At 40.9% G+C, this 24,020-nt stretch overlaps 1 protein-coding gene across 5 annotated transcripts in view; it reads left to right on the forward strand.

Moving 5' to 3' along the window:
• Positions 1-287: 287 nt before the first annotated feature.
• LOC116501428 (heterogeneous nuclear ribonucleoprotein K-like) overlaps positions 288-24,020 on the forward strand; it is a 58,485-nt gene continuing 34,752 nt past the window's right edge. For all 5 annotated transcript variants that reach the window (XM_032206979.1, XM_032206980.1, XM_032206982.1 and 2 more), the window contains exons 1-7: positions 288-562; positions 11,704-11,855; positions 14,162-14,277; positions 15,098-15,360; positions 21,535-21,693; positions 22,323-22,563; positions 23,049-23,191. In XM_032206979.1, coding sequence (XP_032062870.1) covers positions 404-562; positions 11,704-11,855; positions 14,162-14,277; positions 15,098-15,360; positions 21,535-21,693; positions 22,323-22,563; positions 23,049-23,191 — 1,233 coding nt within the window. In that variant the 5' untranslated portion in view covers positions 288-403. The remainder of the gene's footprint in view (positions 563-11,703; positions 11,856-14,161; positions 14,278-15,097; positions 15,361-21,534; positions 21,694-22,322; positions 22,564-23,048; positions 23,192-24,020) is intronic.

Genomic DNA, 24,020 nt, shown 5'->3' on the forward strand with positions numbered 1-24,020 from the left:
TTGTGCATTATAGTATATGCAAGCAATAATATAATTATATGTATGACATCAACACATTAATAATATTTTTAATATATCTACTTAGAATTTCAATGTACTGAAATAATTTATCTATATCAGAAAATAAATTTAATCTTCCAAGCAAACTTAAGGAACTACTTAGAAATGTCTTTTTAAGATTTAATAAATCTTCAAACTACCACCTTTGGCGCGCAAGCGCGCGGAGGGTAAGTCTACGCCTGGGGAGACAACTCCCCTTTCTAGTAACTTCCCTGATTTGGAACGTCATCACTGCGCGCCACGACTGAGCTGAGTTGTTTCTGGTCGCCGCTTTGGGAGTGAGGCTGTGGCGCGTAGGACTCGTTTGGAAGTTCGTGGTTGAGCGAGTTAGGCCCCACCCGTCATGTCGGAGAGCGCGGAGAGCCCTGTGGGGGCCCATACTCCTCCTGAGTCCTCTGCTCAGGGTTCCACTGCTGCTGAGCCGCGGATCATCAAAGTGACAGTGAAGACCCCCAAGGAGAAGAAGGAGTTTGCTGTGCCCGAGACCAGCAACGTCCAGCAGGTGAGAGGCTTAGGGGCGGCGGAAGAGAGGGGCGGGCAGGGGCGGCGGAAGAGAGGGGCGGGCAGGGGCGGCGGAAGAGAGGGGCGGCGGGGTGCAGTCCTGCCCTGCCCTGCCCGGGGTAAGAGCCTTCGCCTGCGGTTTCCACTTCTTGCATTGTAGGGTGGAGAGGGCCTTTCGCAATGATAAAGCAGCTCCAGCTTATCCGAACTGTTTTTATCGGCTCTATTGGGTGAGTACCGGGGCTGGCCCGGCCTTGTGGAGTGTGCTGCTAACTGAAGCTAGTGGGAGTGGTGAAGAAACCTGCTGCTTTGTTTCCACCGCGACTCCTCTTCTTTCTGTTGCAATGCTGAGAGCTGGCCTTGGGAAGTGGACGTAGCTTCGTCTCTAAATTCTGAGTTGCCCTGCTGAGCTGACTCAGTTTGACAGTAGGAGGTTTGTTAGCTAACTAGTGCAACTGTAGAAAACATACTACTGTCATGTATATGATTGCATATAGTGACAACACATTTTTTTAAATCTAAAACTGACTAGAAACAGCGAGTAGGCTATGGCAAACATCTCAGTTTTAGAAAAGCCATGTATTCAGGCCGTATATAACTTCGACTACAAATAGCACAGCTTCTTCTCTGTTTGGTTTTTAGGGTCTGATAACTGAATTGTTAGGGTTTTTGTTCTGCGTTTTTATGGAAGTTAGTGTCCAGTTATGCCTTTGGCTCAAGAGAAACAGTGGCACCTACTGAATCATTGATGCTATTTCCTGCAACAGTTATGTTTTCTTTGGAGAGGCTTTCCATGTGAATATTGACCAAGACTTAATTTGTTTAGGGGGCTACAAAACAGAAAAAGTGCAGTAAATGCTGGTATTTCTTTCAAGTTTTTATTCTTGGGGCAGTTCAAGATTCAAATATTTTTATACCAATATTTGGCTTATAAGTGTTCCAGGCATAAGTTTCATTGGTCTGCTCTCCACCTGCCAGATAGGTGAGATTACGACCAGTGAAGACGAGTTTAGCAGCTGCAGTATTGCATGGTATCTGCTACTCTGTAAGCTTAATTTCTAGGCTTTTCCACCAAAGATGAAATTGTTGTCTGCTTTTGATTTTGTCTAGTGTTTTCCCAGCAATCTCAATCTGAAATGGGCCCTTTTTCACTTCTCTGTTCTTCATAGACTTGTGAATAGCATCAATGTAGCTGTTATAAAATTCTTTGTAGTTACTTAAAAACAAACAAACAAAGAAGAACCCCATATGCTGGATATAACTTAAGGATCACATTTGTCCTGAAAAGCGGTTTGATCGCAATAAGACTGAGTACTGCAGGAGTTATAAACAAATTCACTTACGATGTAAATTTTGTAATGCATCTAACCTTAATAAGACTATTTCAAATGTGAATCCCAATGGTAATTTCAGGTTTGTCTAGTAGACAGTTATCTTAAAACTGAAATAGTTAAGCTAACAAAACTGTAATTCTTTATTGAAACCGGTCATAAAAATTAATGATTAATATAATGTATTGCTTTAAAACAATTATGGATGATGAAGATATCTTAAACTTTAAACACTTTATTGGTATCCATTTGAGGTAATATTAACAGGTTAGACTTGCAGTTGAATTTCCATTACTGAGAAGTAAGACTGCTCTTGTCCCTGTGGGCCCCCCATTTGCATTTCCCAGACCAAGTTACAGATAGTACAAAAGATTGCAGGACTTACAGTCTCTGTAGTGTGACTAGTATTGGCTATTTTTCTTAAAATGTCAAAATAATGTGTTAATAATAAGCATCAACAATAGATGCGATATTTCTAGAGCTAGCCCAGAAAATATGTTAGCCTCAAATAAGAAACAAATTGAGTATTTGTTCAAATGCATCTGGGATCAGCAAGTGAATTGTTTTGTTGGTATAGGCAAGCCAGCAATGTCTGCCCTATTTGCAGGTGAGTTCAGGACTTTTTTTTCCACACAACTGAATGACTTTTATTTTGCTGTATATTCCCATAGCTAATATTATGGCTTAGTGACTTAGCTTGTTTTTGTTTACAGTCATTTCAGGATACTGCCAGAACAAAACCGTAAGATTTTAAAGTAAATATTTTAGGTTATTGAGGCTAAATTTAGGGCTACAAAAAATGTATTTTATGTTGCTTCACTGATTGTAAGTCAGGTTTGCAACTGCTCAAAGTTGATGAATTTTTTCATCTGTTTGAAGACTTCAGCAACATAATTTGTTATTGCTGTGCCTCTAGAACAGGCATAGGTTAGAATGGAAATGAACACACAAGTCAAGTACAAAGCCACTGCAGGAGGTGAGTTGATTGTGTCACCCATCTGTCTTTATTTTCTGTGGTACGGCTTGGTTCAGTATTAGGATAAGGACCAAATATTTGCTTACTTGATTTGGTAAGATACTGAACTTAGAGGCCCATACACTGTTCTGTATAAAGACTTGTATTCATGATAGGTAAGGATGAATACCTATAAGCCTGCTGATTTGAAATACATAGGAGACTTTAGCTCAGTTAGCTCTATTTATCTTTCTTTATGTATTCATGACAATACAGTCTGTGCGATTCCTTGTGTAGTAGGTTTGACTTAAGTGTCTTTTTAGAATCATAGAGTCATTAAGGTCGGAAAAGACCTCCGAGATCATCTGGTCCAACCATCCATCTACCACCAATATCACCCACTAAACCATGTCCCTAAGTACAATGTCCAACCTTTCCTTAAACACCCCCAAGGATGGTGACTCCACCACCTCCCTAGGCAATCTGTTCCAATGCCTGACTACACTTTCTGAGGGAAAAGAATGTCTCCTAATTTCCAACTTAAACCTCCCCTGGAGCAACTTGAGGCCATTCCCTCTACCCCTATCGCTGGTTATCTGCGAGAAGAGGCTGACTCCCCTCTCCCCACAACTTCCTTTCAGGTAGTTGTAGAAAGCAATAAGGTCTCCCCTGAGCCTCCTCTTCCCCAAACTAAACAACCCCAGTTCCCTCAGCCGCTCCTCATAGGACTTGTGTTCCAGACCTTTTACCAGCTTTGTAGCCCTTCTCTGGACATGCTTCAGGGCCTCAGTGTCCTTGTAGTGAGGGACACAGTTCCTAAAGCTGAACACAGTACTCGAGGTGCAGCCTCACCAGAGCAGAGTACTGGGGACGATCACCTCCCTGGTCCTGCTGGCTATGCTATTGTTGATGCAAGCCAAGGTGCCGTTGGCCTTCTTGGCCGCCTGGGCATGCTGCTGGCTCATGTTCAGGCGAACATTGACCAATATCCCCAGATCCTTTTCCTCTGCTTTCTAGCCACTCTGCCCCAAGCCTGTAGCATTGCATGGAGTAGTTGTGGCCAAAGTGCAGGACCCTGCACTTAGCCATGTTGAACCTCATCCCATTGGCTTCTGCCCATTGATCCAACCTGTCCAGGTCCCTCTGGAGGAGGGCCTTCCTACCCTCTGGTGGATCGATACTTCCCCCCAACTTGGTGTTGTCTGCAATTTTACTGAGGCTGCACTCAATTCCCTTGTCCAAAACGTCAGTAAAGATGTTAAAGAGGATGGGCCACAACACTGACCACTGGTGACCAGTTGCCAGCTAGATTTCACTCCATTCACCACCACTCTCTGGACCCAACCATTCATCCAGTTCTTAACTCGGCAAAGAGCATACCTGTTTAGTAAAACTCAGACACAGAGAAAGCAGTCATGTTACAGGCTACTCATACATTTCTATGTATGAATCTTTTCTTAGTGAGTGACTTGAATTGAGTGCTGAGGTGTTGGAATAGGTTATGTTAAAAGCAATTTTACTTTTCTTTTATTCTTTTTACCCTGTATCTTTTAATATGAACGTATCAGCAGTTGCAGAGTTGAAGATTTTGTTGTAATTGATTCAGAGTTACCATCCACCAACATGTATGCAGGCTGCAATATATCAAATTATGCATTTTATGAATGCTGCAACTCCAAAACTGAATAACATAGCTTGTTTTATATTCCTTAATTATTAAGCCAACAGTTTGGTTATAGCAACTATGCAATATTAATTTTAGAAACTTGCCAGTTCTTGCAGAGAATTCTATGTTTATCTGAAAATTTCAGGGTAATGTCCATTTGGAAAACTTAGTAAAATCAAGTTGCGTTCATATAAGCATAGGAAGTGTTTTTCAGTTTTTTCTCTGTTTTTATTGAACTTCAACCGTTTAATGGAATCTTTCTTCAGTGAGAAATATAGTTTTCAGTAGTAGTAGATATTGTCAGTTTGTAGTATATTCTTTAATTATATACCTGAAAATTCTACTTTCTGTACTACACTGAATTATAAATAAACTTACTTACTAAATTGTGTATAAATGTATATGGAGTGTGTTGGGATTCTGTTCATTTACAAGTGGAGATCTGGTTAGAGTTGTATTCTCTGCGTAAAATTTGAACGAAGACTATCATTTAAATCCATAAATCAGTGAACTGCTATTCCTATTAAAATATATAGTTGAAAGTTTAAGTCATCAAGGGTATGATTCTATGATTTTATGACTTAAAACAACAGTTCTGAACGAGATTTTATTTTTTCAAATGACATTGTAATAGAACGGCGATTTGAGAAACTGTGGGAACTGTGAAGTTCTGACCTCTAGATATAAACCTTTGCTTTAATGTTTCCAGCACTGTGCTCAAAAGAGAGTTTGGTTTGGGAAGAGTCAGCAACTTCACTGTTTTTTTTTTATTGTCATCTAGATAAAGGTTATAACTCTGTTTTCAAAGCAGTCACAGTTTTAGAGGCCTGCTTTACGTTGTTTTCAGTGGAAGTTGGATGTTTAATTCTATGGGGACTCTTGGCCTAATGTAATCTGATTTTGAAGTGTATCATATTAAACCAAGGTTGAGAGAAATTGAGAAAAAATCTCATAATTCATTTTCTTTAACAGCATTTTGTCATGTGAATGGGCACTAATGCCATCAAAAACAGGAGCTATCATAGCATACTGTGGGTCAGCAGAAAGCTTTTGAATCATATAGCAGTAACATCAAAAGATGACAGTTTGGGTTTTAAGCCTTTTTTTTTTTTTTTTTAGGATAATTTGGCCTAGGAAGGTCCTGTAAAAAAGATAGGACCTTTATATCCATAAAAAAAATATCAGATATTTAAGTTAATGTTTGAAGAATGGATCTGTTCTGCAAAATAGCTGTACGAAATAGTCTCCTTTTTAGTCAGCTGTTATACTTAATGTGTATGAAAAGACGTTGGCTTTATTCAGTGACAAAATGTTTGCTAAAACTAGCTGAACTATGAGAGTGCAAGTTGAATTCTCTCTACTTTTTTTTTTTTTTTCTCAGAACTGAGCATCAATAGAGTGCATCACCTAAGCTTGTCAAAACCTTCACAGATGATCAAGTTGAGCAGGTGTAATAAGTTCTAACTTAATTTGTGGAGCTTGCTCTCTTCTGTTGCTGTTGAACAAAAGAGCAGAGTTTTGTTAGAGTATTGGGTTTTGTGGATTTGAAGATATTTGGCATGGAAGTCATTGAGAGTGTAAACAAAACTGTTTGAGTGCTACTAAAAACATTCTCAAGGTGAAAAATTATTCTGTCCTGTAAAAATAAAATTTGTTTCTGTTAACTCTAAATGTTTTAAATTAAAAAAAAAAAAAAAAAAAAAGTAAAATGGTAATCCAGGCAAGGCACTTCAACTTTCAACCAAAAAACAAACAAACAAACAAAAACAAACACGGGAAAACCAACTTGTATTGAAAATGTTTTTCAGGATTTTATTTGTACAGATACACAGATCATAGAATATCCTGAGTTGGAAGGGACCAGTAAGGATCATCAAGTCCAACTCCTGCCAATTCCTGCACTCTTCCTTCAGCAAAAAGCTTGCTATAGATGTGTTGATCTGTTATTGATTGTATCTTTGCTAACAATAATCAGGAGATTCATTTGCAAAATATTTTAGATGGTAACCTAGATTTTTATATGGTCTTCTGTTGTGGATGAAACATAAAACGGGTGGTTTTTGTTCATATCTTCCCTTTCAGAAGCCGAGAGGTTGTGCTGAATGCAAGTGGTACTGATGAAGAGACCTGACGCTGTTTTGCAGTTCTGTTGGGCTTTTAATGTAGATATGATTCAATTATACAAAACTGTAGCTCAGCATTCACAATAGTCATTATACTGGCTGGAAAGAGATCCCTTGCACATATGGATCATTTGCATATATAGTTATAGGAGTGTTTTGGTTTGTTTTTGTGGTCAAGGTACACAGACGCATTCATTTCTTACTGTAGTACTGTTTCTACAGGTCATCTAATTACCATGGCTGCACGTTACTAGAGAAAGGGAAGTGTTAATATGCTTTGATACCTGTATATTGGTAACATTTAGTGTGGATAGGCTCTATGATAAGTGTCTTGTTTCCTTGACCTCATGGATAAATATCTATTTTTAAAAATGTGCAACAATGTTTAGGAGTTGAAATAGTGTGGACGTTGATTATACTACAGCATTGGCAATCTGATGGCAATTAAGTTGTTGATAGTAAACGAGTTTGGATAAACTATGTTACTTTTTGATCTGGCACAGTATGGTAGTTCTTTATTCTTGTGTTATCTCTGTATCAGATTATTAGGATTTATGCTGTTTTTAATGTCACAGTGGAATGTGTATTCTTAAGAATAGTTAACCAAAAAAATGCAGAATGGGAAGCAACTGCCTACACAATTTCTCTGCAGAAAAAGACCTAGAGATTATAGTTAGCTGTTAAATGAATCAACACTGTGTTTTCCCCATATGGATTTTTTTCACTTTTTACTTACAAATTATAATAATAGCTTTCAAGGTGTAGATTCCTTTGGTTTGAAGTAGGGATAAGAATTCATATGGATTATTGTTGCCAGTTTTGATTCCTACATTACAGGAAAATATGGTTGGATTTAAAAATCTAGAGTGATGGGAGTGATTTGATAAGAAAACAACCCTCAAGGAAATATTAGCCTTACTGCAACCTTTTATTCTGAGGAGAAAAACAATTGTCCGTGGTGGACAGGACAATGAAGAAATAGGATAGTGAAGCACTGAAACAGATTTCTTAGAAGAAAACTATGGAGTCTCTGTCACTGGGGACCTCTTAGAACAGATTAGATAAACATGTCAGAATAATTTAGGTGAGTAACCCACTTCAGGCAGGAATAGATTAAATGACTTCCTAGAATAGGCTTGCAAGCCTAAATATTACTGTTATAAATGAGGTCTCAACTCAATCTGAATTTTGTAATATTTATAAAACAAATATTTCTAAAAGGTATAAAAGGCAAGTAAACAGCGCTGGGTGTGCAAGGAGTCTACACTCCACCAACACGCACACACGAACATCAAACATTCTAAATATACAGAACGTTGCTTTACATACTAAACCCAAGTATGCCTATACATATGTACAATCAGGAAAGGTAACAAACAATCCTTTCAGTTCCATGACTTAACAGTCTCCATTTTTCCATTCCTTTTGAACAATATGTCTCGCTTTAAGTTGTCAAGCAACTCAGTCTTCAGGCCTTATGTATCCCATTCTTCCCAGATTGAAGAAAAGCATATCCATTTACTTTTCAAGGCCAATAGGCCTGGGTCAAAAAGCACGTTCAGGTCAGCAGGGGGCGTAACAGCAAAAGCGTTCGATAGCTGTAGCAGCAGAGGCCGATGGCGATGGCGTAGCAGTTGGATCAGTAAAGGAGCCTGCAGTTCCCTCACTCTCTGGCAAACCACACGTTCCTGACTGTGGTCCTCCCACATGGTTCTTTAAGGCCTCAGAGATTGCTCACCAGGTGTCGAGCAATCCCACTGCAACCTTGTCGTTTTTAGTTGCAGAGTCCCACACCTTGACCTCAATTTGGTCCCATATTTCAGGCTCATAAACTGTCCAATTGTTAAGAAGGAGAATAAGCTGTAAGGCTACCAGGACAGTCTTTGTTCCTAAGGACGTATGATTCCCCATAATGCGCAACTGCTTACCAGTGAGAGGCAGTTCTGTGCACGGGTCCGCTTCTCTCCAGCTCCACTGCGCCTGTTTCCAGCGACTTTCTGTGCGAGCTTCTCTGAGCAGTTTGCTGAGTCTGTCCAAACCCATCTTCATGAGGCAATCAAAGTGCCTGTTCCCGTCGTGGTCTCCATTCTCCTAGCCTGTTCCTCTTCACTTTCTTTTTCCTGCTTCTTTATCGATGTAACTTCGATAAAGTTTTTTTTTTTAAATCTTGAGGGCAGTTTCCCCTCTTATACCCTTCTCTCCACAGCAGTTCTTTTCAAAACAACTTTTCATTGGTCAGACAACGTTGAATGTAACAACAACAGCAAACACCCAGAAACATCCATGCCTTAACGGCTGGAGAACAAGAAACCAGAGACTGCATGGAGTCTCCTGAATCACCCTTCTTTGTTCCCTCTAAACTCTTTTATATTCCTGATGGCCTCATTGTTAAGAGTCTGATGTTATCTCAGTCATGGGGTTTTCCAACCCCCATGGCCACATTCCCAAATCTCCACCTTCTTTATTAATATCAGCCATTTTCTTGACAGGAATTACCACTCCATATATAACAATTACCAATGTAAAGGTTAACTTAGATGTTTCTCTAAGAACTGGAATTGTGTGATCAGACTTCTGACTGAGTGCTACCTGCTACCCAGGCACAGACTTCTTACCTCTTGTGTCTTAGACGCGTTATTTTGGTATCTCTCATCTCCTCCTACACTATAAATCCTTTCAATTAGGGACTTGCCTTCAGAGTATAATACAGTGGGGTTTTCCTTTGTTAGTCCTTCCTGTTATAAGATAATGATTTAATAATAAATCATTGCAAGGTTAATATTTGGGGTTCCTGTATGGGAGCTGTACTGGGTTTGTGTGGCAACGTTTTGGTAGCAGGGGGCTGCAGGGGTGGCCTCTGTGAGTACAATCCAGAAGTTGCCCCATGTTAGAGAAAGGGCCAAATTCAGCCAGCTCCAAAGGGACCCGTCACTGGCCAGAGTCGAGCTACACCTCTGTGAGAGCAGATTTAAGGGGGGGGGGGGAGGGAACTGCTGCGCAGCAGCAGCTGGGAGAGTGAGGAGTGAGGAACAGCCCTGCAGACATCAAGGTCAGTGAAAAAGGATGGGGAGGAGGTGTTCCAGGTGCCGGAGCTGAAGTTCCCCTGCAGCCTGCGGAGAGGACCATGGTGGAGCAGGCTGTCCCCCTGCAGCCCGTGGTGTACCCAATGGTACAGACCCATATTTGGAGCAGTTCTTGAAGAGCTGCTGCCAGTGGGAAGTCCATGCAGGATCAGTTCATGAAGGACGGCATCCCATGGGAGGGATCCCATGTTGGAGCAGGGGAAGAGAGTGACCGTGAAGGAGTGGCGGAGGTGAAGTACTATAGACTGACTGCAGCCCCCGTTCCCCTGTGCCACTTGAGGGGAGGAGGTTGAAGAGGGTGGATGGGGGGAAGGTGGTTTTAGTTTTTCTTTGTTTCTTGCTTCTCTAGCTTGTTAGTAATAGACAATAAATTCCTCTAATCTTCCTTTGCTGAGTCTGTTTTGCTTGTGACAGTAATTGTTGAGCGATCTCCGTCCTTGTCTCAACCCTTGAGCCCTTTTCATAATATTTTCTCCCCCTTTCCCTTTGAGGAGGGGGAGAGAGAGAGCGGTTGTGGTGTAGCTCAGCTGCCCAGCTGAGTAAACCACCACAGGAGCTCACTAGGGTGTTTGAAATGAGATTCTTTTAAAATAACGTTTACCTTACTAATTTTAAAATGTTAAATATGTTGAACTTCAGGAGGGTTTCCTAACTGCCTAACATGGGAATAGAAATGTTGTTTTTGCAGAGTTACATTGTTTAGAGGAAAGGAATGTGGTATTGAGATATGCTTACAGTGATAAGAAAGCTTAGCAGACAACTTTGTAAAATGCAGACCACCAGACTCCTTAGAGCAATTAGGTGAAAATCACAAAATCACGGTGTCAAGTCAGATAAGTGAAGAAACATTACCACTTCAAACAGTGAAAAAGTCAAAAGGAATTTGAAATTTAACAGGCCGGCAATTGAAGGCCATGCATTGTCTGTGAAGCATCGGATAGGATAGATTGTGAACCTGGATTACCCACTCAGTGGGGAAACAGGGGAGGGTCCTGTCATCAAAAAGTATATGAACTGTGTTTTGGAACTAGTAGGCGCGCTCCCCTGCTTGTGGGGTGCCCACTATTGCAATTGCGAGTAAATTACTACTTCACTGAGATCCTCGCCTGAGTCAAGTTATTGGCTATGGAGTGTTTCTAACATCCTTTCAGAAACAGTCTACTGACTAGTCACATTGAATAAAGTGATGTTTTTCTTATCAAGTTATTTCTTAATGTTTTTCTTGAATATTTGCCTTTTCATGTTTTGTGAAATAATTACTTTTTCTATGAGAGTACTTCTCTGCAGAATAGTGAATCTCAGTCAAAATTCAGTTGAAGCATAACCTGGTTATATTCCTGGTTAAGAATGCAGGAAGGGATACAATAGCTTACCAGGTTCCATTGTTTTAATGAGGGTATGATTTTAGCTGTCAGCTTAAATATGTGACTATTCACCGTGCCCTGGGCTGGAAGCACATTTCATGTAGCTGTCATGAGTTGGTGGCTCCACTCTCTCACCCAAAGAAGTAACCTTTGACTGTACAGAAAGGAATACTAGTTCTGATTCATGGAAGGCAGCAATATTACGTTCAAGAAGAAAGGGTACTGTTACTTTTGGTGCTAGCACAAATGTGACAAATTGTATCCTCACTATGCCAGCAACAGATAATATATATTATTCAATATGCCAATAAAACTGTGTTATGGGTATGTGCTTGACTGCTCCACTTAAAGACTTCACTGTGGCTTCAAATTTTTGTTATTGCCATCTATATAGTTAGTACTATAGATATGAAACACTTGGCTTCCTTTGTACAGAAAAAGAATGACTTGATTTCTCTTTTGGACAAAAAAAAAAAGCTGAAAACTTACTGAATTATTTCTAGGTTGTGTAAAGCAGAACATATAGCACAAGTGGATTAGTATAATAAATGTGAGCAACAGTTCTGTGAATTATTAAAAATGTGATAGTTCAGTATTCAATATAATTTATTTTTTTTTAGTTCAAGGAAGAAATTTCTAAGCGTTTCAAGTCCCACACTGATCAACTTGTTCTGATATTTGCTGGAAAAATTTTAAAAGATCAAGATACTTTGATTCAGCATGGAATTCATGATGGACTCACTGTTCACCTGGTCATCAAAACACAAAACAGGTAACCTGAATTACGAGCGGTCTATTTACCTCTAAGAAATTAAAAATGTTCTTAATTATTGGTGTAATTGCTTTCTTTTGGACAAACCTAGATTTGACTACAGTACATTCAAAAGCAGTACAAATACTCTTGTTATGGAACAAGAGAGGCAACTCAAATTCTGTAAGGTTGTGGGGATAAGGCTAAGGATTCCTAAAACAAGATAAGGATTGAGGAAACAATTCATTGGCAGGCATTCTAGGCACGGGATGAAAAAGTGGTAATACCTGTGGTGATGCCCATCAATTTAATTTTTTGAAAGTCCTGTTCTGAAAAAGTGATGACAGGACAGATGTCTGAGAATCATAGAATGGTTGAGGTTGGAAGGGGCCCTCTGGAGGTCATCTGGTCTAACTCCCATGCTCAAGCAGGGACACCTAGAGCAGGTTGCCCAGAACCATGTCCATGTGGCTTTTGAAGATCTCTAAGCAGGGAGACTAAACCTCTCTGGGCAGCCTGTTTCAGTGCTCAGTCACCTGCGCAGTAAAGAAGTGCTTCTTGATATTGAGACAAAACCTCGTGTATTTCACTTTGTACCTGTTGTCTCTTATCCTGTTGCTGGGCACCACTGAAAAGAGCCTGGCTCTGTCTTCTTCATTTTACCCTCCCTTCATGTATTTATAGATATTGTTCCCCATGAGCTGCTTCTACTCCAGGTTAAACAGTCCCAGCTCTCTCTGCCCTTCCAGTCCCTTGATCAGCTTGGTAGCCTGGACTTTTTCCTGTAACTCTGTCTCTTGTGTGTTGGGGGACCCTGAATTCCATGCACTATTCCAGGTGTGGCCTCACTGGCCTTGAGTAGAGGGGAAGGATCACCTCCCTTGACCTGCTGGCAATGCATCACTTAATATGTCCCAGGATACCATTAGCCTTCTTAGCAGCAAGGGCACATTGCAGACTCGTGTTCAACTTGTCCATCAGAACCCCCAGATCCTTTTCTGGCAGGCTGCTTTCCAGCTGGGTGGTCCCCAAGCATGTGCTGGTGCCTGGGGTTGTTCCTCCACAGGTGCAGGACTTTCAACTTCCCATTGTTAAAACTCCTGAGGTTTGTGTCAGCCTAATTCTCCAGAATGTTTGGTCCCTCTAGATGGCAGCATGACCCTTAGCATATCAGCTGCTCTCTTTGGTTTCGTATCATCCATGAGTTTACTGAGTGCATAGTCTACCCCATGGTCCAGATCATTAATGATGATGTTGAACAGTAACAGTACTGGACCCAGTATTTACCTCTGGGATACACCACTATTTACTGACCTCCAACTAGACAAGGTTCCATTTATAACAACCCGCCGGACCTGGTGATTTGGCCAGTTTTTAACTGACTTTGCTGCCTGTCCATCAACAGCTTCTTTACGAGGATCTTATGGGAGATATTGTCAAAGACCTTCCTGAAGTCCGAGAAGGCAATATCCATTGCTCTTTCCTCATCCTACGGGCTGGTTATTTCATTACAGAAGCTTATCAAGTTGGTCAAGCAGGACTTGACTTCAGTGAATTCATGCTAATTATTCCTGATGATTTTTTTTTCTCTTTCATGTGCCTGGAAATGGTTTCCAGGACGAGCTATTCTATCACCTTCCCAGGTATTGAGATGAAGCTGACTGGCCTGTAGTCCATTGGGTCCTCCTTCTTGCCTTTCTTGAAGATAGGAGCAACATTTGCGTTCATCTCTTTCATCTAGTCCTTGGGCACTTCTCCCAATCACCACAAATGATCAAAGATGATTGACAGTAGCCTTGCAATGCCATCTACCAGCTCCCTCAGCACTTATGGATGCATCCCCATGGACTTATGTCCAGTTTGCTCAAGTATTCCCTGACCTGACATTTTTCCACCAACAGTACATCTTCCTTGTTCCTGACCTTTACCCCTGGTTTCTGGGACCTGGGATTCCTGAAGGCCAGTTTTGCTGATATAGACTGATGAGAAAGTATTCAATGCTTCATCCTTTTCCTTGTCTTGTCATTACATTGTTTCTCTATTAAATGGCGTTGTTTATTTTGTGTACTGGGTCTGGCTGGGATGGAGTTAACTTTCTTCATAGCAGTAGTGCTGCTTTGGATTTTTGACCAAAATAGTGTTGATAATGCACCAATTTTACTTATTTTTACTCTTGCTGAACAGTGCTTACATAGTACACGGTATCACTGTCTTCTGTTTCTCACTCTGTCCCGTGTGCCCCCCCTCCCCCCATAGGCTAGGAGTGGACAAGAGGTAGGAATACTTACTTGTCCAACTTGTAATTTTTTAACTTCTCTCTCCCTCAGATCACAAGATCACCCAGCTCAACAAACGCATGCTACTGGAAGTACTGCTACTGCATCAATATCAAGCAGTAATACCTCAACATCAACTTCAACAAATAGTAACTCTTTTGGCTTGGGTAAGAATGTTAGGTAACATGGTAGGTATTTTGAGTACCTTGATTTCAGGTAATAATCCTGTTTACATTTGAATGTAGCTCCAGGGCTTAAATAAATAAATAAATATTACCAGTTACAAAAATTTTTGGTATTGGCTGTAAAAGGTTTCTTACCAATAAGTTATAAGGGGAGTTGTTTCCTTATTTTTTATATACAGAACTTCAAGCTTGTGATGTTTCATCTTCAGGTGCCACTGATGATGTATTCTGATAGTAAAAGTAATTAACTCCTTCTAGTCTCTAGAATAAACAGTTTTCCAGATTTACTATTACCTCCTAAAAATGTGGAACTTCTTTGTGTGCTGAGCTCTGCAAAGGAGAACTTCATTAGTTCTTGGTACATCAGCAAAAAGAACTCTGCTTTTTGTTTAGGATAGGAAGTATGCATCATATTATGAGATCCCTGTTGGTGGTCTGTCCCTTCTTGGTGGTCAGGCTATAAATGATTTATTAAAAATGTATTGGAAAGTGTTGGGAAATAACCCAAGGCCCTGAAACTCAAGTATCCCTTGTATCTTAGCTATAGTAAAGTAGAATAAAAGCTGTTAGACTTGTAACAACTTATATTTCAGGTGAGGTTTGGGTTTTTAGATGTCTTGTTATGTAATGAAGTAACCTCTTTGTGGATGACTCCTTAACATCATTGCAAAGATGGAATTTCCATTGGTTTTCATTATTTTAAAGTGTGGGATATGTTTACATATTTAGAAAGAACCTGGATGTGTTTAGAAGTATACTAGAAACTGAAAGCTATGATTATATTTTTTCCTTCCTCTTAAAGGTGGTCTTGGAAGTTTGGCAAGTCTGAGTAGCCTGGGCTTAAATGCATCAAACTTTTCAGAGCTACAAAGTCAGATGCAACAACAACTGATGTCCAACCCAGAAGTGATGGTTCAGATAATGGAAAATCCATTTGTTCAGAGTATGCTTTCAAGTCCTGACCTGATGAGACAGTTAATTATGGCTAACCCTCAAATGCAGCAACTGATACAGAGAAATCCAGAAATCAGTCATATGCTAAATAATCCAGATATAATGAGACAGGTATGTAGAAAGAACTATTAAGTTCATGACTTTGATTATACTGTAACTGTGAACAAAAGAGCAAAATTGGCTATGCTTAGATGAGTGCTGAAATATCGTTGAAGAATTTAGGCTTGTTAGTGATCTTTTACAAACTTCCTATAGGAAATGTTTTTATTTTTAGTTGCTTGTGTCTGTAATGGGCTGATAACTCAGAAGAATTACAGCATAGTTTTGAAAGATGCTAAAAACCATATAATCATATCTTTTGAGTTTAGAATTGGATGACACTTGAAATCTTCTGTTATTCATCCAACAGTGAGTTTACCAAAAGTAATAATTCTCAAAAAAAAAAAATAAAAGCTTATTTCCAGTTTATTTAGAAGCAGTTGGGACTACACAGTTAAAAATCACGTAATGTAAGCTATGTCTTATGTGGCAGAGGGCATCGGGAAACAAAATGGAGGATTTTGAAAATAAAGGAATTGATTTTATCAGGTTCATGTTGTGAGAAAAATCTCAATTTTCTTCAGGCAGGATCTTCTGTGAAGCTATTTTATTCGCGATTGCAATGGCAGGCGTCCTGTCAATCAGGAGCGAATTTTATTAAACAAATCATAACCTTATATTCCCTATTACCCAATGCCTGATCACCTCCCCTCTTTCCTCATTGGTTGAGTACTACAGATTCACAAGCTACTCAATGCTCCTCTATACCATATATGTACAATTTTTCTATTTTTTCAACCCTTTAATTTCTCCTTTCTTATATTTTGACAACTTGTGTTCATTGTTTTACTGTTCTCACGCTGCTCATCCTGTTTTTCTCAACCTTCTACCTTATTTTAGAACAGTGAGGCCTTCTACCATCTGCTTATCTACTTAGCATTTCTCCTTATTCTGACTACACAACTACCTTGGAATACAGAAAAATAATTCTCTACTGCAAAAACACAACTTATTTTCTCACAATGTTATAAGATGAATGCTGTACCGAAGTTAGAAATGGTAAGAGTATATTGTGCTCAAACAGAGAAGAGAGAAGAACAGGATGGTACATTCAAGTTTTTTTCCCTGCTTTTTTTCAATGCTCTCTGACTCAACTAGCATACTGGTAGCTGTAACAGAAGTTTGACTAAATATCAAATACCACTGACTCCCGCTAAGATGACATCTGGTTTTGGCTTCAATCCTAATTTGAAACAGTTAGAAATTAGTAACTGACATACTGTTAAATGCTGATGTCTCCACTTTAGAATGTGTGCTGGATTTGGCTGGGATAGAGTTAATTTTCTTCATAGTAGCTTGCATGGTGTTATGTTTTGGATTTGTAATGAATTTTTTTAAAGGAAATTAAAGGTGCACAAGTCCATGGGACTTGATGAGATGCATCCATGGGTCCTGAGGGAATTGGCGGATGTAGTTGCTAAGACACTATCCGTCATATGTGAGAAGTTGTGGCAGTCCAATAAATTGGAAGAGGGGAAACCCCCATTTTTAAAAAGGGGGAAAAAAAGGAAGACCCGGGGAACTACAGGCCAGTCAGTCTCACCTCTGTGCCTTGCAAAATCGTGGAGCAGATCCGTATGGAAACTATGCTAAGGCATGTGGAAAGCAGGGAGATGATTGGTAACAGCCAACATGGCTTCACTAAGGGAAGATGGTGCCAGACAAATCTGGTGGCTTCCTACAGTGGAGTTACAGCATTGGTAGATAGGGGAAGAGCAACTGACATTGTCTACCTGGACTTGTGCAAAGCATTTGACACTGTCCCCCATGATATCCTTGTCTCTGAATTGGAGAGACATGGATTTGATGGATGGACCACTTGAAGTGTAAGGAATTGGCTGGATGGTCGCACTCAAACAGTTGTGGTCAGTGGTTCAGTGTCCCGGTGGAGATCAGTAATGAATGGTGTCCCTCAGGGGTCAGTGTTGGGTCTGGCACTGTTTAACATCTTTGGTGACAATGGACAGTGGAATTGAGTGTACCCTTAGCAACTTTGCCGATGACACCAAGCTGTGTGGTGCAGTTGACATTCTGGAGGGAAGGGATGCCATCCAGAGGGACCTTGGCGGGCTTGAGAGGCGGACCTGTGCAAACATCATGGAGTTCAACAAGGCCAAGTGTGAGGTCCTGCATCTGGGCTGGGTCAATACCAAGCACAAATAGAGGTTGGGCAATGTCCTGGTTTCAGTTAGAACAGAATTAATTTTCTTCCTAGTAGCTGGTGGAATGCTGTGTTTTGGCTTAGGATGAGAAGAGTGCTGATAACACCCCGATGTTTTAATTGTTGCAGAGCAGTGCTTATACCAAGCCAAGGACACCTCAGCCTTTCGCTCTGTCCTGCCAACAGGCAGGCTGGGGGTGCAGTAAGAGCTGGGAGGGGACAGACCCAGGACAGGTGACCCAAACTAGCCAAAGGGGTATTCCATACCATCTGACGTCATGCTAAACAATATATAGGGGTGGCTAGCCGGGGGGAGGGGGCCGGACTGCTCGGGGTTAGGCTGGGCATCGGTCAGCGGGTGGTGAGCAATTGCATTGTGCATCACTTGTTTGTACATATTATTATTATTTTCCTATTATCACCATTGTAACATTATTGTTATTATTGTTATTATTATTTTGTTATTATTATTTTCCTGTCTTATTAAACTGTCTTTATCTCAACTCACGGGCTTCACTTTCCATTTCTCTCCCCCGTCCCAGAGAGGGAGGGGGGAGGGTGAGCGAACGGCTGCGTGGTATTTAGCTGCCAGCCGGGTTAAACCACGACAGTCTTTTTGGCGCCCAACGTGGGGCCCGAAAGGTTGAGATAACGGCAGATCTGACCAGAGTGTGTTAAACTAAAATTGGTGTAAGTATTAGACCTGCTTAATAGTCACTTGTCATAATGCTGATTGCTTTAATCTCAACTCTGCTGCGCCTGTTTTCCAAATTGAGTATTATAGTACATTATTTTCCGTATTTGCTCTCTGTCATGTTGTTTATCCTCTCCGGGCCCTGGTTTCAGATCATTATGGTACTGAGTGTTGTAGCAATGGCTTATGAGACGATGAGATATCTGGTCATGACTCTAACTTGGTATTTATACTCAGTAACATCGTCGACTCTGTATTTTGGAAACTGTATCTTGGAAACTATTAGCAATTACACCTATTGTTTTTTTCCGTTAGGGAGTCAATCTGTGGAGGGGAAAGGGGAAGATATTTTTTCTTACTTGATTACTCTCCCTTTCTCCTTCACCACCCCTGTATCCTCCTGGATCACTATGCCTTCCTCCTTCACCACCCTCTTACCCTCCGAGCTTGCTACAATAGCTCTCCAAGATATTGAATATCCTTGGGATACTCAGACCAGCATAGTCTTGTTGTTCTGCCTCCTGAATGCACTTCAGGTTCTGCTTAAAGTTAAACAACTACTTAGGAAGCTCATCCGGAGATCTGCCCGGAGGCAGTATAGTTGTGGGTGGCAGGGAGTATGGGAGGATATGGGCAGGCATCTAGAGCAGTTGGCACCCCCAGTGTTTTGGAAATTCACCCCTGAACAACTGCAAAATCCTCAAAAACTGGCAGAATGCTTGAGAAAAAGGTGTCATGATTCTGGCAGTTCCAAAGTAACACAAATCATTGTAACATGCTGGGGCCTGGCTCATGCCTATCGAGCTGCCATTGATACTGCTATCAACTTAGTGACAGACCCTGTGGCCACGCCAAGCCCTGTGACAGATCCAACGGCCACTGTGACCCCTACGGTGGACTCTGCAGCCGCTCCAGTCCCGGTTCCTGCAGCCGCTCCAGTCCCGGTTCCTGCAGCCGCTCCAGCTCCTGTGGCTGGGTCAGAGAAAAGAGCTGTAGCAGTGCAAGTTGACCCTGCAGAGGGTATTCCAACCTCTGTGGCAGACCCTGTAACAAGGTCAGAGAAACGAGCAGTAGCAGTGCAAGTTGACCCTGCAGAGGGTATTCCAACCTCTGTGGCAGACCCTGTAACAAGGTCAGAGAAACGAGCAGTAGCAGTGCAAGCTGCCCCTGTAGAGAAGGTGAAAAAATGGTATAGAGATTCAGGTCGTTTAGAACGCAGAGAGTCTTCTGCCAAATCTAGGTATAGAGACGACGGAGACGACGACGACGCTGGGCCATCAAGGGTTCAGGAGGAGGAAGATGAGGATGCCGAAAAATCAACAGTAACTACCCGAAGCCTAAACGAGCGTGAGTTACGAGATGTGCGAAAAGATTTTGGTCGCTGTATAGGTGAGCAGCTTGTCACCTGGCTGCTCCGATGCTGGGACGCTGGAGCCAATTGTGTGGAATTAGACGGCAGGGAAGCCAAGCGACTGGGATCCCTTGCTAGAGACGCAGGCATTGACAAAGCAATTGCAGATGGAGCACAATCTCACAGCCTCTGGAGGCGTCTCCTCTCAGCTGTGAGGGAAAGGTATCCCTTCAAGGAAGAACTTTTATGTCTACCAGGCAAGTGGACCACTATGGAGAAGGGAATCCAGTACCTGAGGGAATTAGCCGTACGGGAAGTGATTTATGAGGATCCAGACCTCAGACAAACATCCAAAGATCCAGATGAAGTCAGGTGTACACGACCCATGTGGCGGAAGTTTGTACGGAGTGCACCATCATCATATGCCAGCTCATTGGCAATAATGGCCTGGAAAGAGGATGAGGAACCCACAGTGGATGAAGTGGCTAAACAACTCCGGCAGTACGAAGAAAGTCTCTCCTCTTCCTTACAGGCCTGCGTCTCAGCTGTGGAGAAACTTTCTGAAAAGGTTCACCAACTTGAAGAGAGATTATTCTCCTCCATACCTGTACAGAGCAGTGTCTCAGCTATCAGGGGTAGGCGTTCATCCACACAAGGAAGACGATATGGTGGGTACTCACCCCGTGCCACCCTGTGGTTTTACTTACGAGACCACGACAGGCAATGAGTGGATTGAGAACAACCCTGCGAAAAAGGACCTGGGGGTGCTGGTGGATGAGAAGCTCAACATGAACTGGCAATGTGTGCTTGTGGGCCCAGAAAGCCAGCCGTATCCTGGGCTTCATCAAAATAAGCGTGGCCATCAAGTTGAGGGAGGTGATTCTCCTCTACTCTGCTCTCGTGAGACCCCACCTGGAGTACTGTGCTCAGCTCTGGGACCTCCAGCACAAGAAGGACACGGAAGTATTAGAATGACTCCAGAGGAGGATCATAAAGATGATCAAGGGGCGAGAACACCTCTCCTACGAAGATGGGCTGAAGGAGCTGGGGTTGTTCAGCCTGGAGAACAGAAGGCTCCAGGGAGACCTTACAAAAACCTTCCAATACCTAAAGGGGGTCTATAGGAAAGCTGGGGAGGGCTTCTTTGTCAGGGAGTGTAGTGATAGGACAAGAAGTAATGGCTTTAAACTAAAAAAGGGTAGATTTAAATTAGATGTTAGGAAGAAGCTCTTTGCTGTGAGGGTGGATGAGGTATTGGAACAGGTTGCCTAGAGAAGTTGTGGATGCCTCATCACTGGAAGTGTTCACGGCCAGTTTGGATGGGGCTTTGAGATGCCTGGTCTAGTGGGAGGTGTCCCTGCCCACGGCAGGTGGGTTGGAACTAGATCTTAAAGGTCCCTTCCAACCCAAACCATTCTGTGATTATATGAAAACAGAGCTGATAACACACCAGTGTTTTAGCTGTTGCTGAGCAGCAATTTCACAGAGTCAAGCTCAGTTCTGTTTCTCAAACTACATGCTAGTGAGTAGGCCAGGGGTGCACAAGAAGCTGTGAGGGAAATGCAACCAGGACAGGTGACCCAAACTGGCCAAAGAGATATTCCATACCATATGACATCATGCTCAACTGGGGGGAGTTGGCCGGAGGGGGCTTCTGTTGCTTGGGGTGTGGCATCAGTTGGCTGGTGGTGAGCAATTGCATTGCACGTTACTTCTTTGTTTGTTTTTTCCCTTTGGCTCTGTTTGTTTTGTTTTTAACTTATTAAATTGTCTTTATCTCAACCCACAAGTTTTTTGTTTGTTTGTTTGTTTTGTTTTGTTTTTTTTTTAACTTTTGCACTTCAGATTCTGTTCCCCTCTATCCTGCTGCAGGGGGGAAGTGAGTGAGCAGCTATGTGGTGCTTAGCTGCCTTCCAGGGTTAAAACACAAAAGAATGAATTTTCTTGTATTGATACAAGTTAAATGTTCTACTTCCTTAGACACTAGAACTTGCTAGAAACCCTGCAATGATGCAGGAAATGATGCGAAATCAAGACCGAGCCTTGAGCAACCTCGAAAGTATACCAGGTGGCTACAATGCCTTGCGACGTATGTACACGGATATTCAAGAGCCAATGTTGAATGCAGCACAGGAACAGGTGAGAAATGATTGCAAGGACCATTGAAGGATTTTTATTTTTTTTTTAATGAAAGATGGTAAATAATGTAACTTCTCAAATGTGTACTTGACAAAACTTAATTTCTTGAAGCCACTGCATAGCCTGTTCCTATGCTCTTTAAGCTTGAAAGAACAAAGATTGTTTTTTGTGTTTGAGAAGCTATTTTACCGTTAATACATTTTTGTTAAATATTCTAAATTTATTTTTTATTTTTAATTCTTGGAATTATAAAATTCTGAGGTCTATGATGGGTGTGTTTAGTAACTTGCAACTTAAGATAGGAAGAAAAAGGCTTAGAAACAAATTTCCAAGTTGGAAACCACTATGCAAGATATAATCTTGCTGTGATCTAAGTACTAACATAGTAACAATGCTGCTTTTAAAATGAAGTGTGATTTAACTTTTTTGCTGGAGTTGATATCTCTTTCTATGTTGGCATTTTTTCAGAATATTTACACTGGCTTATTTTAGGATGGTGAGTATAGTTGATCAAGAGCCATCAACATTTGTTTTCATATGTAATTTTGGAAAGGTAACTTGCTGTTTCTAGCAGTATTACAAGTAGGTGACTTTAATAGTTTATATGTTTGTTTCTCCTTTCTCTGTAGTTTGGAGGTAACCCATTTGCTTCCTTAGTAAGCAATGTATCATCTGGAGGGGACATTCAGCCATCTCGTACAGAAAATAGAGATCCTTTACCAAATCCCTGGGCTCCTCAGTCCAGCTCTCAGAGTTCCACAACTGCCAGCACCAGTGGTGAGAGCAGTGGCGGTAGTAACATTGGAAATAGCACCTCTGCAAGTATGAGACAGAGCTCAGCCATACCAAATTTGGGACCTGGACTAGGAGGTGTGTCTGTTAATGCAATTCTATGTATTTGTACATATTAAGGAGTTTGCTGAAATTATTGCTTTATTAGAGATGTTTTGATTTAAAGTTTGTATTGATATTTATTTTCACAAAACATTTGATTAATGTCAAAGTCTTCTGTAGAAAAGCAAACATGAGAAATAAATGAAGAGTATTAACAATACTCGTGTACTTTTAAGTAGGGAATCTGTAGATGAATGCTATTATTTTTCCTGGATGGAGACAAACAGGAAAACAACTAATAATGTAGATACTTAGTGGAACTGCTTGTTGGATACAGCCTCTGGCTTCAATTTGTTTCTAGGGCAAATGCATCTGCATAAGGAAAACCACACTGAGATGTATTTAATGGGCTAAAGCTCATAAAAAAATAACAGTTGTATCTCGGTTTTAGGCAGTCTAATTCATTTGATTATAGTCAGGATGTTTACTAAATTGACCTTCTGCTTTTTTTTTTTTTAAAGTTGGTATGTTCAACACACCAGGAATACAGAGTTTGTTACAGCAGATAACAGAAAATCCACAGCTTATGCAAAATATGTTGTCTGCACCCTATATGAGAAGCATGATGCAGTCATTAAGCCAGAATCCTGATCTTGCAGCACAGGTAAATGCTTCTGGTGTAGCAGTGTGTTGTGTGTGTTGAAGCAAAAAAAAAAAAAAAAAAAAAAAAAAAGTAATTGACTATTTGATACAGTTTTATTTTCACAAGAGTGATAGTGTAAACTTCCCAATGATTACTTGTCTGTTGTGAATGGCCCAGTCAATGCCAAACTAATTGAAATTATTACCTGGTTACCTTTAACAATCTGTTGTACTAAACTTCTTCCATTTGTAGTTGGACATCATGCCAAACACTCTTCTGAAACAGCTTGTAAATTTGTGTATGTTTCATACAGCCCTAAACTTCTGTGGCCTAGCATGAAACCTAGTTATACAAAACAAATGCTTTGATCATAAATTAAGGTTAATAAATAAATACCCACCCTAGCTTGGGAGGACAGAAATGGAGGGAAAGGAGTTGTTGCCATATCTAGTTGTTATTCTGATTTTCGTTTCTCATCTGTGACCCTTGCTCACTATAAAAGTGGTGATACTTACTGCTGTTTTATGAATGGTACTGTATAAATGCTTTCAAATTTTCCTTAGAGCAGTAAAAGTCAAATCTTGAACTAAGATTAAAAAAAAAAAAAATCTCTTTTGTATATTACACACTAGGAAAAATCCCTTGCTTTTTGCAGATGATGTTTACAGGGAAAACGTTGTCTGTACTGGGGCCTGACCAGAGAAGCCTTTCCTTGTAGTTTAAATGAGGTTGCTTTGGCAAGGATCTAGCATTCACTTTAAAAATTAAAAAAAAAAAAAAAAAAAAAATCTGATGATTTCAGTTGGTCTTCAGGCTTGTGGTTCATTGTTTCATAACAAGTTTTGACCAA

The sequence above is a fragment of the Aythya fuligula genome, chromosome W (assembly GCF_009819795.1).
Source record: "Aythya fuligula isolate bAytFul2 chromosome W, bAytFul2.pri, whole genome shotgun sequence".
NCBI lineage: Eukaryota > Metazoa > Chordata > Aves > Anseriformes > Anatidae > Aythya > Aythya fuligula.